Source organism: Ptychodera flava, chromosome 16 (genome assembly GCF_041260155.1).
Source record: "Ptychodera flava strain L36383 chromosome 16, AS_Pfla_20210202, whole genome shotgun sequence".
NCBI lineage: Eukaryota > Metazoa > Hemichordata > Enteropneusta > Ptychoderidae > Ptychodera > Ptychodera flava.
Window position 1 is genome coordinate 25,894,679 of NC_091943.1, and position 15,380 is coordinate 25,910,058.

Consider the following 15,380-nt stretch of genomic DNA (forward strand, 5'->3'; position numbering starts at 1 on the left):
AATTGTTGAGAAATTTTCATATTTGTATTTTGGGCAATTTTTCCCATTTCAGTTAAAAACATCTTTTCTCTGAAATCGCCTGTCGTATTTTGAAACTTGGTATGTATGTTCCTAGGGGTAAATTTAGTTAAGTATACTCACTACGGCCTGCTACATTAAACCAAATGTGAACCAAGTGTCAATGACGCTATGTTTTCTTCTTCCATCCATTTCTTTTCCAGCTTTGACCACGTAACCTTCTGAACATTGGCACAGGGCTTATGGCTTGTGTGCACTCTTGCACCAAAACTTGACATGGCGACTGAACAAGTGACCGGGCCGCCTTCTTAGATTTTTCGATAATCTTTAAATGGCTGCTTCTAAAGAACGGCATGGCAAAGCAAATATAAATTTGGTATTTGCTATCCAGACCCTTTGCTATTGCAGGAAGTCACGTGACTTTGGTACCATATTTGGTTGTTTTTCCAATTTTCCTTTTACTCTACAAAATCTTCTCCAGAAGTAGCGGCTATTGAAGCTGAACTTTTGCTCATGAAAGTGTGTGGAAGGTATTTTAATTAGTCTCGTGGTTTGGCAGCTTTATTGCCAAAAGCCTACAATACACATGAAAGAACATTAAAAATATCTCCTAATCAAGAACCGATCAAATTTTGCATATCATAGTGAGTACGTTCAAGTTTGCTAAAGGTGTTTCAAGTGGTACCATGTTTTTGCAACCATATTTCCATTTTACGAAAGAACGTGTGATAGTCAGGGAAAAATTTTGAAAGATTTTCTTCACCCGAACAAACAAACCATTCCTGCTTAAATTGACAAGCAAGGCAACAAAGATTTTGGATAATTGTTTTAATGTCCTTGGATGACCTTTAACCCTAGTAACAAAGGCTGGAAGTTTGTTTTTGCTTTGATCTCGTCCATTATGGCAACAAGTTTTTTGATAATACTTGCATAAATTTTAATGGCTTTGACGTACTTTCTTGTATGTCAACAAATACAATGGCTAGAAGTGTAGTTTCTTTAACTCTAATATTTTATCAAATAGTTTGGATGACCTTGAATGACTTTCGACCAATTTTCATGTTCTCAGCAACTGCAAGGGCTAGAGGTTTGCTGTTTGTTTGATATTGACCGCCATGGAACCAAAATTTTGTAACAACTATTTTCGGATGACCTAGGATGACCTCCGATCTTCTTTGAAATATCTCATTTACAATAAGTTTATAGGCTGTAGGTTTGTTTCTTGTTGATATTGATCAGTACTGGATAAAACCTTTTAGCAATAACTTTTTGTTAAAATTGTTACGTTTTTGTCGGAGAACGCATGTGTTTCAAAATGTGTTCCCTGTACGACCATTTTACCCCTCTTTGCATATGTCACGAAAGTGCCCATCATGATTATTCAAATTTATCATACGGTCAAAGCGATGCTATGAGAATTCAAAAACTCCCGCCCAGTGTATGCAAATGGCTGCGTCATCAGTAATCCCCCTCTTGTGCGCCCACGATCCCGTAACTTTCAGTTTAAACGTTACGTGCGTGCATCCTAAGAAGATAATGCGCATGCGCATACTCCGATAAATAAACACTCAGTGCACTGTCATAATATGACGTAAGTGCAGGATTGTACACGGCCTTTACGCTCATTGGCTGATATATGTACCTGGCACAAGGATAATATGGTAAGCACACGTCAATTACGTGTTCCAAACAGAACAAAAGTGACAAAGACGTCTGAGTCGGTGTCGGAAAAGGTGTGATAAGTTTTTATTCAAATATATTCATATGCAGCAGGCGTGGCATGTCGTTCAGTGTGATAATTTTGGCCACCATTTTAACCGATTGCGCAGTTGTTAATTGCTGTAAAAAGGGTGTAAGCCTAAGGTTTGGAAGAACGGGCATGGTAAAAATTCGGATTTTTTTAGTTTTCTGGCAACACCGGCGGCAGTGTTCACGAAAGACTGGTCTGAAAATAGTCTAACTTGACCGCTATCCCGCAGTCGCTTGTTTTCTGAAATTCCGTTGTTCGCCTACGAGCCACATAGACGTGTGTATACGTGCATATACCAGTACACACGTCTATAGGCACGTAGGCCCAAAGCGGAATGGAGACAATAACCAACTGTGCGCTATCCGCAATGTTGATTGGTGATTGTTTCTTACGTCGATCGAATGAAAAGCTACGTCTGGATATACACTATAGGCCATAGAGCAGAAGTCATCTTCTGGAGTTCTAAAACTTGACTTGTTTACAACGAACAATCACAATTTTGAGTTAATCATAACCAAATTGTCGCAGTGAGAGCTTTAAGGAAGGATTATTTGAAATGTATTCGAAAGTCTGAAAAGTAGGGCGATCAGTCACCAATTTGCCACCGTCCATCTTGATGTAGGAGGAAGCCATTAATATTACAAGCTTTTCTTGAACCACCCCTGCGATATGTCTCTGCTGCTTGACGCTTGACCTTTGTCAGAACGACCAAGGATCGGCCATCTTAAGGAAGTGGCGCACAATCTGACTGTGTGACGTCGAGCGCTATTGACAATAGGACTGAAGAAAACGGCAACTACGATCTTGAGCGATGAAAATCGGAAGGGTTTGGGGGCAGAGGAGAGTTTGGCTGGATTGTAATTCCATATGTGACCACAATTAGTTCTTCCCTATACCGTGGTGCTTATTTTGGGTTCTGTTTTCTTTAGTAATGATGTGTCAAATAATAGACGGTAGAGAAACTAAGGTTTGAAGTTATGCTATGACGCAGTTCATTCCGGATCGCCACAGCTTCAGTGTTGGATTTGAATAATGACTATAGATCGCCAAAGTTGCGCTTCAGCGTGGCAAAATTTAAACTTTAATGTTATTTTCATCGTTTATTAATGCCATATAATCCCATTTAGAAGGAATGCAATGTTTCTTTGTCGCATCTAGGAATAAATCAATCTTTAGGATAACGGAATCCGACTTCAATCGGAAAGACAACTTTATGCTGAAAATAAGTTAAATGAAGTTTTTTCACTGCGAACTACCGGATGTCGAGCAGCGGCTATCGCCCAGCTGATAATTATGCAAAAATCGATTCACACGTTCTAATTATTCCAAACTAGATAGCTCGTCGCTTCTTCACAGTTCTTTTGTTCTTTGCAGCAGCTTCCCATCCTCTTTCTTTACTATCTATGGTCCAATGAGCCTTAGGCGGAATGGTTGTGATGTTTACTTCTGCCAATGGGCTCTTACCGTTTACACGATTATATTTATTAAATATTATACACCCAAAATTTACTTTCTTGTAATAAGTAACAAGTTTGTAATGATGTAATATAAATCGGTTTGTATTACTCAATATTTCATGTTCCCTGTGTCGTATCAGCATCCATGCCATTTGTGGTGCTCAGACTTGACTTCTTCGACTCGGCAGTTAAGGACATTCATGCGGATAAGACACCATAACAGCCAGTATTTGATAATACCTAAATTTACCTTACAACATACACTTCTTAATAGAAATTTAGGGACTTCACAAATGGAAATTCAAGTAACTCAAAAAGTAAAGCTTGTATCATTATTTTTATTTCGATATAATTTAGCAGAATTTGATTAAAAACACTTTTCTCTTCAAATGTGTCATTTTGGAATTTATCAGGACAAGTAAGGTAAAACTGGAACACATAGTTGATGGCGGTCAAGTTCTCGTGTGTGATATAAATGATCATTTTCGTCACAGTAAAGGATTACTGTTGTCAAAACATTCACCGTCAATAACTTCACAATCACGCGAGTAGAGACATCTAGGTCTGATTAAGCTTACTTCCAGTCTTTTCCAAAATCCCGGATTTGTGTGCCAAATTCCATTTAATTCCATCGGCCATAAAGAGAGAAAATGCTCACACAAACAGGCGAATGCACGATATGTGCGAACTTGGAAGTTATATATTAGAGTGTTCACCTCAGGTCAAATGAGACTCAAAAATGTTACTTTCCGTACTCGCTTTCGATGTACTCTTACGTTTCCGGAAATTATGGTTGATGCAGATAAAACGCATGACAAAATTAAACAATGCTAAGCTGCAGCTGTTTTTGAAATTGTATACTGAATTCAGTAATAAACCACACCCAGCTATGGTATACCGACAGTATAGATTTTAAGCAGTTCACGACATATATGCAGGAGCGATAGCGAGTGCATATACGCAATGAGCTGGTCAAAACTGAGTGGTATACCGTTTCAGGGTCTGGCTTATTGCTATTAGGGAGCCTTCAGTGATTATAGCGGGCAGGGCCGGGGAAAATAGGGGGTTCACGTTTTAGAAAACTGTCTAAGGGGGAGGGTCACGTAAACGTATCTTTGGGGTGAGTCACTTTTAACACAAGCTGATTTTAGGGCAAACTTTTGATGTCCTTGTGATATTTCTGAATTGGAAATCACTAACGAAATACATGATTCTTTTAATTACATACACTTTATCGATAAGCTTCACAAGCAAAGAAGATGCAATGGTATCCTACATTAAACACCTTGAACAGTTAAACTGATGAAAAAAAAGACGAAAACATATGGGACAGGTGGCAAAGTGTACATCAATTATCAAATGTCTATAAATGCACAGATATTTTAGTTTTATACTTAAATTGGGAAAAAAATGTTCGTAATTCTCTCATAGACTACCATGTATGTGAATCAACATTTCGGTGAAATTCCAAAATCCGATTTCTTGCACACATATCCACTAGTAACCCTAGTCCAATGAAATATATTAATATCAATAATCAATGTTACCTAAATACACAGATTTACCTCGTATTTTATTGGAAAAAATTATTCATAGTTTCCTCATAGACTACCATGTATAGTGAATAAAATTTTCAATAAATTCAAAAATCCAATTTCTTGTACACACATGCACGTTTGCTTCCCACTGCAATCAAATGACAATTCCATATATTATCAAGCATATGTAAATGTACAGATATAGCTTGTTTTGTGATGTAAAATTATCAATATTTTGCCCGATAGACCCCCATGTATTATGATTGGATATTTGGGTGAAGCACTATATCAGCCACATCTTGCCGCATTAGAGTTGCGCAAAATATGGTGACCCTCCCGTAAAATGCACGACCCTTCAATAATGCTTGCGTGATAAATTGCAACCCTCCCTCCCAAAACGGCCAGCCCTACCCCTGTAACTTCTGTCCGTAACTTAAATAACAATAACATTTATTGTTATATAAATTAGCTGATATTCTTGCAGTTATTCCAGGGGAGAATACTGCAGTGATTGGGGGGGGGGTCAAGTTTAGAACAAGGGAGAGATTCAAATTTTAGACACAAGGATAGGGGTTACATTTTACAGTACAGGGGTGCACGGAATTGCCCCGGCCAACCTCTGTAATTACTAAAGGATCCCTTACATCATAACAGTGTATTTAATTTAATGAATATTTCGCTTTCATATGCGTTTGTCTAGTATATCAGTATCTATGAAATATTTCACTTCTGGCTCAAACCTCTTATCTACAGAAATAATACAGAGAATGTTACGAATACTAATTTCAAAATATACTTTCGTTCTCCTGATTCAGTTCCGATTCATATATTGGTTCCACCGTGCGTTATGCCAGGATACAATACAGCAATCTTAGATGAAGCGGATAGAGATGAGAAATTCCTCTGCACGTCTTGTCGACTGATACTGAAAGATCCACTGCAGAGCTTTTGCGGCCATCGATTCTGCCGTAGCTGTGTACATGGACTGTCCAGGTGAGTGTTCTCTTCCCCTTCAGATTATTTCTGATTATCCCGGGAGTTGTTAAGTGATCAACTCATAGACTGAACCATAACTGTCATTGGGGTAGAATGCGCCTCAAAGACGTATATTTGGACCCTACAATATGTACAGCGCCTTTATACCGCTCATTTGGGTTCATTTTAAGCTCAGATTGTTAATTAAGTTTTCATCGGCTTCTTGTTGTGAAAACCTGAAATTTTGTTTTCTCTGTGCGTAAAGAAAAGAAAAGAATGGTGGTCATTTCGAATTGACATGTCGGTAAATATTTGGTAAATGCTTGTTCTGAAATTTAACATTGCATGTCATTCTCTCTCTCTCTCTCTCTCTCTCTCTCTCTCTCTCTCTCTCTCTCTCTCCATCCCCAACACAGGCTACTTGGTCGATATGAATGTCCCACATGCTCTAGGGATGATTCAACTGAAGGCAGCGTGTTTGACATTGATAAGGTATGGAAATACTATACACAATGGGTGCTTTACTGATCATAACTTACGTTACAAGCAGTCCACTCATTATTAGCCATTTCAACAAAACACATGAATACTCACCAAACATTCAAATATCATTGAGAGATAACGGAGATTTGCAATCTATTTTTCCCCTTTACCTTACAAAACTTTACGACAGATACCTCTGTAAAAGTGATCACCTGATGTACATATTTCTAATAAAACACCTTTCTCTGTTCATTTTAGCTGTTCCCTGACAGAGCGATTTATCGAGAGATGAAAGACTTACGAACGAGGTGCACGAACCGTGGATGCGAGTGGCAGGGGATATTTAGGCAGTACGAGGTAACTATGCCATCTGTCCTCGTCGATTGTATAGTTTACCGGGGAACAATAATTTTAAATCCAACTTTACATAAGGGGAGCTCATACTGGACTGCTGTTCGTTCGTCTGTTTTCCCCGTCTGTGGGCGTGGTTTATCAAAACATGCAGATCCGATTAGAATATCAGTTGTCGGGAAGGCTATCCCACTACTCACCTCTAGATCAGGGACTGTCCTGCCTTGGGCGACTAATCTTCCAAGTCTCGTGTACAAGTGGTTACGACTGTCTTAAATTTGAGGAAACTTGGTGTAAATATTCACCACACTGATTAAGCAGACCAAAGTTTCATCGGCTAGTTGACTATGTAAAGATTTGCATTTTGGAACTGTAATCAACAAAATTAATAAAATGATATGATGCAGGTCCGTGTTTACGCGTTCGCATATGATTTAAAACATGTGCATCATTTGATTTTTGTTTCATCTCGTAACTCATATTCTTTAACGACATTGGTTTTGATAGCTCATGCACAGGCGCTTGGCACATTGCTGGGATAATAATCGTATTTAATATGTAGAATGTCTATATACGACTTGATTATTCAATAAAAGAATCACCGTACGTGATAGGCCTACATGTTGACTGGCATTGTACCTATGGCTGCCTGGCTCGGGCCCGGCGAACGCACTGCATAATCATCAATGTGTAGAATGTCTACATGATTTGATTATTTATTAAAGAATAACGGTACGTGATATTACTGTACATGTCGGCTAGATTAACCGAGCGGCTGTAGAGCTCTGCAGGGCTTGGGCCCGGCTTTCCTTTCTGTGCAGCAGTGGACAACGGGCCAAAGCCGGGCCCAAGCCCTGCAGAGCTCTACAGCCGACATGTACAGTAATATCACGTACCGTTATTCTTTAATAAATAATCAAATCATGTAGACATTCTACACATTGATGATTATGCAGTGCGTTCGCCGGGCCCGAGCCAGGCAGCCATAGGTATAATGCCAGTCAACATGTAGGCCTATAGGCCTACACTAATATCACGTACGGTGATTCTTTTATTGAATAATCAAGTCGTATATAGACATTCTACATATTAAATACGATTATTATCCCAGCAATGTGCCAAGCGCCTGTGAGCTCATGTATGCACACTCGTGGGCCAAAAAATGAGCTTTATGTGTTTGTACGATATCTCAAGAATTGACAATTTTACATAGATTCAGTTTTGATATGGTAAGAACTGATCAGATTTTGATGGTAGGGTTTGCATAATTAATACTAATTTGTATAATTATGTTTATAAATCAGATATTCTCAGAAAGACACTGTTATGCGAATCTTGTACAGGTGTTGATCAAGGGGTCGTATGGCAGATGTCAAGGTAATTAAGAAGTTCTTTGACAATGGAACTGCTAATTTGCATATTTAACGAACTTTCATAATGCGATATATATATATATATATATATATATATATATATATATATATAAAGACAGATAGACAGACAGATAGATATAGCTATTAGGACTAGACACAATTTGACCAAATATGCTTGTGGTGTTGATAATAACCATATTAAGGACAATGCAAATTGCAAATTTGTGGCAATACTGCCAGAGGAAAGTCAATTTACAGACATCAAACAGATATGCTGAAAAATAGAAACATTTCCTTTCATATCTGGTTGTAATCGTTTTGCAGAACATCACCTTTTCGGAGATAATTTTCATATAGATTTCAAATATGCAATTTGTGTGTCTATTCTGAGGGCTGAGGGTTAAACCTATTCAGATAGCATGGATACAAGGACGAATATAACATCGTTTTTAGGAATTTTTGCACAGTTTTTGTCAAATCGTCTCTGCAATTTTTCGTTTGTCAAGTAGCTTCCAAATTTGGCTAATGGATTCCTATGCAGGACTTCATTCTTATTTATTTAAAGTATGATGTAGCTCGCACAGTGTAAATTTGAGTCTATTTTCTGTAATCTTGGTCGCGATTCTGTCATTTATAATTTTTAAACATTCTATTTCTGAAACGTGTCAAAAACCATGACAAGAGCTGTTCCAATTGTCTTCGTCCTGCATTTGACATGCACTGATTAAGTAATTTCGACAAGTCATATTCAAGTTGTCGTATAATCACTGATTTCATGTGGTCAGTAATATGCATGTTAAGTATTATATAAAAAATACAAGATATTTCTTCACGGTTTTCTGTGAAAATCATGGTAAAGCTAAAGCAGTAACCAGGCGGCCTTTTACGTAGATTCTCAGCAGCATAAATAGGGACTTTGGATTTTCCATTTTGAAGCACGGGAGCATACTCAGTTCACACCTAGTTGATGTTCTGTGCATTTGTGAAGTTTTCTTAAATTCTTCTAGCATTCTTCTTCATTTCGTTCTACGAGGTCATGTCTTTAATTTTACGTGCCTGAGCGGTTTTCCGCTGAAAACTAGCTTTTCTTTTTTACTATGACAACCTTAAGGTGAATTCGATTTACCATTCGCTGTTCGTTTACATAGAAGTGGCTTTCATATTGTTTGTTCTCTATAATATTTGAAGTATTTTCGATAAACAATCTATGTTGACCAGAGATCTGTCTTTCCAAAAGTCACGTGAGACATATATCTAGTACTCTGTCCACGGGCCAGTCATAGCTTAAAGCTTTGTAGCATGCGGTAACAAAATACTTCTCCAAGTGAGAGGTTACTTGTGAGTTACATGTGCACACGCTAGAAATAATAAGTGTTGACGTCAAGGCCGACAGCCGGTTGCAGTAACCCATGCCTTGTGATTATAGTAAGCCGACATTTTAAGCGTCACGACAGCACAACTCCAGACATTCTACAGCCTGAATAGGTATCATGTACAGTCACAACCAACAGTGCAACGAAAACCCAGGGCTGTGAATGGATAAACCTGTCACATCTAACTTAAATTCCAACCTCTTTACAAATAAAACCCTAGTAGCCTTTAGGCGCATAGGGCACTGAGGGACAGGTCGCAGGTGAATAACTGACACGTTGATAAATAGTTATGTTTTCTTTTCATCGTTTTGTTTTATCAAGGCCCACCTTGAAAGCTGTTGGCAGGTAGAAGTTGACTGCACATACTGTGGAAATAAGGTCATCCGTGAAAAGGTAAGAGGTCATTGAAATTTTAAGTGCAGGCCGCTTGTGGTTCCCTGGTCAGCCTAGATAGGATTTCACACAGATTTTGTAATTGTACAGATTAGTTTTACCTGCTGCTAGCACCAAATTTCTTCTGGATGTCATAGTTTGGCCTCATTTACATTTTCTTCTCGATAATAGTAATAGTCGACATGCTTCGATGTAAATAGTAAACTCTTGGATTTTTGTAAGTTTAAACTTTAGCCATTATCAATTACTGTGCATAGGTTAGTGTTATTTTCACGGAGTATAACCATTGAGTGTATACAACTTAGGTGTCATAAGGATATAACCGTAGTCTTTTTTCTGGAGAGGAACACTGACAACATCCCTAAGGTTTTGAGTAATAATACATTATATACTTCTCTTGGAAGCAATGGATCGTCTTATCTGTTGTCCGTTGTCATTCCTTCTGTAGATGCAAGAACACACTGATTTGCTGAATGGTGACTGCCCGAACAAAATGCAGCCATGTAAATTCTACGACATTGGTTGTAAGACCCCGGTAAGAAATTGCGATTATTGCATAAGGCTGTGATCAAAAAAGGAGGGAGCGGCTGGAGGAATCGCAATTGAAATGTTATTTTTTCGGACCCCGCCCCCCTCAATACCCTCAAAAATTTTCAAGTCCCCCCTCCTCCGTCTATATGATCAAAAATTCTCAAGTCCCCCAAATTACCATATAGCCGTATATTCATTTGGAATAAAAGTAATCATGTATTGCATAGTTCTGCACGCAGATGATCAACGCTACCTCTTATCAGCAGGTTGTTGAGTCATATAGCTGGGGCAAGTTCTTAAATTGATTCATTTTTAAATGCATCAGTGGACTTTTTGGATTTATCAGTCTAAGCTGACTTGAGTTTATCCAACTCTGGCCAGGTCAAAGGCACCAGCTGAAAAGCACACAAAATGACAATCATGAGAGAGAGTATGAAAATTGTGTATTCCTGGCTACAGTGACCGACGAAATTTTTTTTCAAAAGTACAAGACATACAACTTAGATGCTACTTACAAATGTTTTACAAAATTGACAATACTGAAAGGTTAAAATATTCCATAAAATTAATGTTTTAATGTCAGACATTTTGGGTGTAATAATGGCAAATTGGGTAAAAAAAAATAAATTATTCCATTTAGTCACACATTTTTCATTTAAATTAGTCTTTACTGTTCAAAGTTTTACTTTTGTGTTATTGTACGATGAGATGTGAAAATTTCATTCACTGCATGAACTTGAAATGAATGGTTTTATATATTGATTTTAATTGATTTTAGAAAAACCGTGACTTTTCATCTTATATTTGTATAAGATCAAGCATGGTGACCCCATCTTTTTCTCTAATATTTGATTATTCTGACATGCCAGAATTCAAAAATCCATGGTAACTGTTAGTCCCTTAGTCTTCTATGTGTTGCTTTCTGGCCGGATCTTGTGTACATGTATGTTTCACTATCAATTGAGTGTTCTATGACCGAAAACTATTCTTAAACTACATCAGAGTCAGAGTTATCACTGTCACTGCAGGTACGCAGTAGCAGGCCAGTAGCTGTATTAACTTTGTATTTTGACAATAATTTTGTTCAGTTTATACAATTGTGCTCTTGTTCTACTCCCTATGTAGCATGTTAAGCTGTCCAGTATTCAGCTTGCCATTACAGCCTACGTGTTGTTGATTTTACGAAAATTTACTGGCATTTAATTATTAATAACATTAGAACCATTGGAGCCAAAATATTTTCAGGTCCCCCTATAGGCAGAGCAAAACTTTCAATTCCCCCCTCGACTACCCCTAAAATTTTCGAATTCCCCAAGAATTCCTCCAACCCCCCCCCCTTCACCATTTTTTTTGAATGCGGCCTAATGAAATGGCATGGCGAGGCATAGTGGCGCATTTACATGATAGAACTTTGTATCTCTGTCCACCTTTATGACGTATCAAGAAATAGTATTTAAGCAACATTTTATGATGTAAAATTAATAAATTAGATATTTGGATCAAGATTTAATTTCGAGATTATTTGCCTTGTGTTTGGTATTTGGCGGAGGAGTTATCGATGGCGTGTTCGAACTAGTCGTCTTGTCAATGTACTTTTCCAATAAAGTTTTGATATAGAGTAAACTTACCGGTGATGATATGCTCTTCATAGTCGTCTGCTACTTCTAACTCTTAATCCAGATTTTCGTCGTCCTCGATTTTCGTTGAAATCTATTAGTCCAGTTTCTTGATGGTTTCGAGCTTGTCTGCTTGTTCGAAATGTTGTTGATGACTTCGGAAAGCTTTTTTTCCATTTCCTCACCTGTGGGGCTTTCCTTGGAGCATAGTTGTCCGCTTGCTTCAAAAGTAGTGTTATCCGACCGCGTCTTTCTGTTCTTTGGCGTTCTGGTTGTGAAAGTTTCTTGGATCGGGAAGATGCCGAGGGTTTTTCGTTTGCTGACATCATTGAAAATATGCTCCAGGCTGTAGTAGATAGTCCCGCAATCCTGCTCTCGGCACCAGGAATTATGTGAGGAATATGACCAGGTCTGAGAATACTAATGAAATTACTTAAAATACTAGATCACTAATACTAGATCACTATTAGTAAACTAATAACAGACATTGGCTGCATATCGTGAAGCATAACACTTTGGTAAGAGACCGCGCAATATCAGTGTGGAGTCCAGTAATGTAGGGTGTCTCTGTTGAAGGTAGAATGTCTCTGATTCGAAAAGGCCAGGTTTTCCGTTGATAGAACAGTTTTGGCGGGAAAAGTCTGAGTCACGAGAAAGGCACGTGATAGATTAAACATACTGTCTTGGCAGATGAAATGTCTGGCTCAGAATAAACAGTGATAGGAAGCGGTTCCTCGAAGCTGATATCTTAGAAGGAATGTTGTCACAGCATCTATAGTAAGACAAAGTATACTAATAGTGACGTAATACATGATGATATTTCGTAACACGTGGACTGGTTTACTTATGATACAACTCTGCGTTCAACTGTGTGTGTTCTCGCCGTCAATGCAGGGAAAATGTATATGAATACCAGCCTAGACCATATTCGTCGCTCTCGGCCTTCGTCCACCCTCCGTCTAGCCTCGAGGTCTACTTTTAGCGCCGTAGCATAACAACAGCGCAGTTGAAAGTAAATGATCTCGAGGAGAGATGATGTCACTGGCGTCCCTTTGAAAGTCAATCAGTCCAAATGTTCCTCTCATGATTGGCCAATGATTAAATGGGTGTTGCTCATAAACTAGCCCGAGAGCGTTTAGTTTATGTGCTAGTTTATAAGCAACACTTTTATTTCTCATCTTTACAATGACTTGACAGGATGAGATACAGTTTCGTTCGATTGGTCACCTTGAGGAAAATGACAAGAATGGTTACACACGGCAGAATGCAATAATAACACGCAGCTATATATCTTGAAAATGTATCATCATTTTTACACTTTTTCAATAAATGACAAGTTTCTTGACTTTTTTACCCAGATCGAAAAGGGACAGGAGGCCGAGCACAGCGCCCTCGCTGTCCAGGACCACATGCGATTGTTGCTTCAGGGCGTGAATAGACTCAAACAATTCAGAGAAACCCTGGAAGAGAACGGGCAGGAATATCGTCGACTGACTGTTACAATTGAAGACCACTGTGGGATTTTACATAACCTGCAAATTGATATAAACCGCTTGGAGAATGATCTGAAAAATCTTCCCAGTCTTGCAAGGTCAGAGGTTACCGGAGGCATCCAATCACTGACACAGATGATGGAGAAGCTTGGCAAAACGACCAATGAGATGGAAAAGAAGAACGGTGCTCTAGAAACGAAGGTGTCAACCTATGAAGGGATCATTGCTGTCCTCAACGGGGAAGTAGAACGAAATGCAGACATGGTTCAAAAAATGAAAAGAGAAGAGAAGAAACTCCAGGACACACTGAGTGCCGTTGAGAAAAAGACAAAAGCCCAAGATCGCATCATCGCCCTGAAGGATGTCACATTAGCTGAGCAGGATCTGCGTATTCAGTCGCTCGAGATGGCAAGCTATGATGGGATCCTGACTTGGAAGATTTCAGAATTTGGGAGAAAGAGGCGTGACGCAATTTCCGGTCGAACTCTGTCATTATACTCACCATACTTCTTCTCAAGTCAGTTTGGATACAAGATGTGCGCACGCATCTATCTAAATGGCGATGGAATGGGAAAAGGTAATCACGTGTCCCTATTCTTCGTCGTCATGAAAGGAGAAAATGATGCAATTTTAAGATGGCCGTTCCAGCAGAAAGTCACCTTCATGTGGATAGATCAGAGCAACCGTGAACACATGATTGATGCATTCCGACCAGATCCAAACTCCTCATCTTTCAAGCGACCGACAGGGGACATGAACATCGCTAGTGGATGCCCGCTCTTCATGCCACTCACAATGTTAGATGATGGAAAACATGCTTACGTGAAGGACGACACTGCTTTTTTACGCATAACCATAGACACCAGCGACATATGACCTCCTTGCATCTTGGGTCCTCGTCCCGGGGGTCGGACAATGTCTATCGACAGCTGAAAAGATGCGCAAACAGATCACTCCTGATATTTGTCGCGCTTGGGAACTTAAAATTTTTTACGCGAAATATGTTAGTATCATTGTTACTAATGATTATTTTTTCAGGCAGAATTATTTTTCTCGGCATGAAACGCCTTAACCGAATAATCTTTTTTACCGATCGAAATAAAATACAGAAAACACTTCGGCAGATCATCTTGCCACATGATTAAAACAACAGTGGTTGCAGTAAGAGTGGCACAGAACGCGGTCTCATGTTTCATATCACAAAGTATAATCAGTCTTCTGTGATAACTGTTTCAAATCAAATCAAATCAAATCAAATAATTTATTGTCCATTAAATTTGGAAATAAAACGGAAAATTTCGTTTAGTTTTATAGAGTTCCATTATACAATCAAGCCACGGCGCTGACATGATATCAACACATCAAACAATGTACAACACAGTATTAAAAATTGGATAGAATTACAAATTTACGTAAACAAGACTGAATAATAATTGAAAGAATCCAGACTTTAAAATAGACAAAGCTGATAGAATGAAGGTTTTTGTTAGTCTTTTTACTTTAGAAGGGGGACCTTTGGTCGCCCGCTTGACGGCAGGATTTTAAACTCAGAGTGCCGTGGGTGTAATTGATCTATAAAGATTTAAATGGTTTTTCGTTTCCGTCTATAGAGATCAGAGAGTTGAGCTGTTTCTGCTCTGAATCAACAATTCTGCCTGTCAGGCATGTTTCGTTCATGTACCTGTACGATAGAAAATCGTACATTTCCACATACAGCGCACATAACCACATGTTCCCCTGTCACTTTTTAATACTAAAGTCTTAATGCCAACTACATATCAGGAGACTTAACCTCGGGGTGTATACGTGCCCACTGATGCTGAGTTCGTATGTCACTGGTGTCTCCAGCCTTCGGTCCGTTCCTGTGACCAATCTAAGAATGCCTCCCTTGATATGGTCACGCAAGACTGATGTGCTCAGCTAACTCAAATCAGGGACTTCACAGTACAGACTCCTAGACGACATCGAAGATGCCCTTTCTTCACTGAAATGTGTTGTTGTGCGCTTGTGTAAATCCTGCAATGCCTGC

General features: G+C 38.8%; 1 protein-coding gene across 1 annotated transcript; it reads left to right on the forward strand.

The window, feature by feature from the left end:
- Nucleotides 1–1,576: 1,576 nt before the first annotated feature.
- LOC139114418 (TNF receptor-associated factor 2-like) lies at nucleotides 1,577–14,952 on the forward strand. Its single transcript, XM_070676140.1, has 7 exons — nucleotides 1,577–1,679; nucleotides 5,579–5,756; nucleotides 6,155–6,230; nucleotides 6,480–6,578; nucleotides 9,640–9,711; nucleotides 10,160–10,246; nucleotides 13,217–14,952. The coding sequence occupies exons 2-7, from the start codon at nucleotides 5,611–5,613 to the stop codon at nucleotides 14,225–14,227; spliced, it is 1,491 nt and encodes a 496-aa protein (XP_070532241.1). The 5' UTR covers nucleotides 1,577–1,679; nucleotides 5,579–5,610; the 3' UTR covers nucleotides 14,228–14,952.
- The last annotated feature ends 428 nt before the right edge of the window (nucleotides 14,953–15,380 follow it).

Excerpts from the sequence above, each read along its gene's own strand:
- LOC139114418 (XM_070676140.1), top strand. The coding sequence starts at position 5,611 with ATGCCAGGATACAATACAGCAATCTTAGATGAAGCGGATAGAGATGAG. Across the intron at positions 5,757-6,154 it reads TGTGTACATGGACTGTCCAG|GCTACTTGGTCGATATGAAT; the intron begins GTGAGTGTTCTC and ends TCCCCAACACAG. Across the intron at positions 6,579-9,639 it reads GGATATTTAGGCAGTACGAG|GCCCACCTTGAAAGCTGTTG; the intron begins GTAACTATGCCA and ends TGTTTTATCAAG.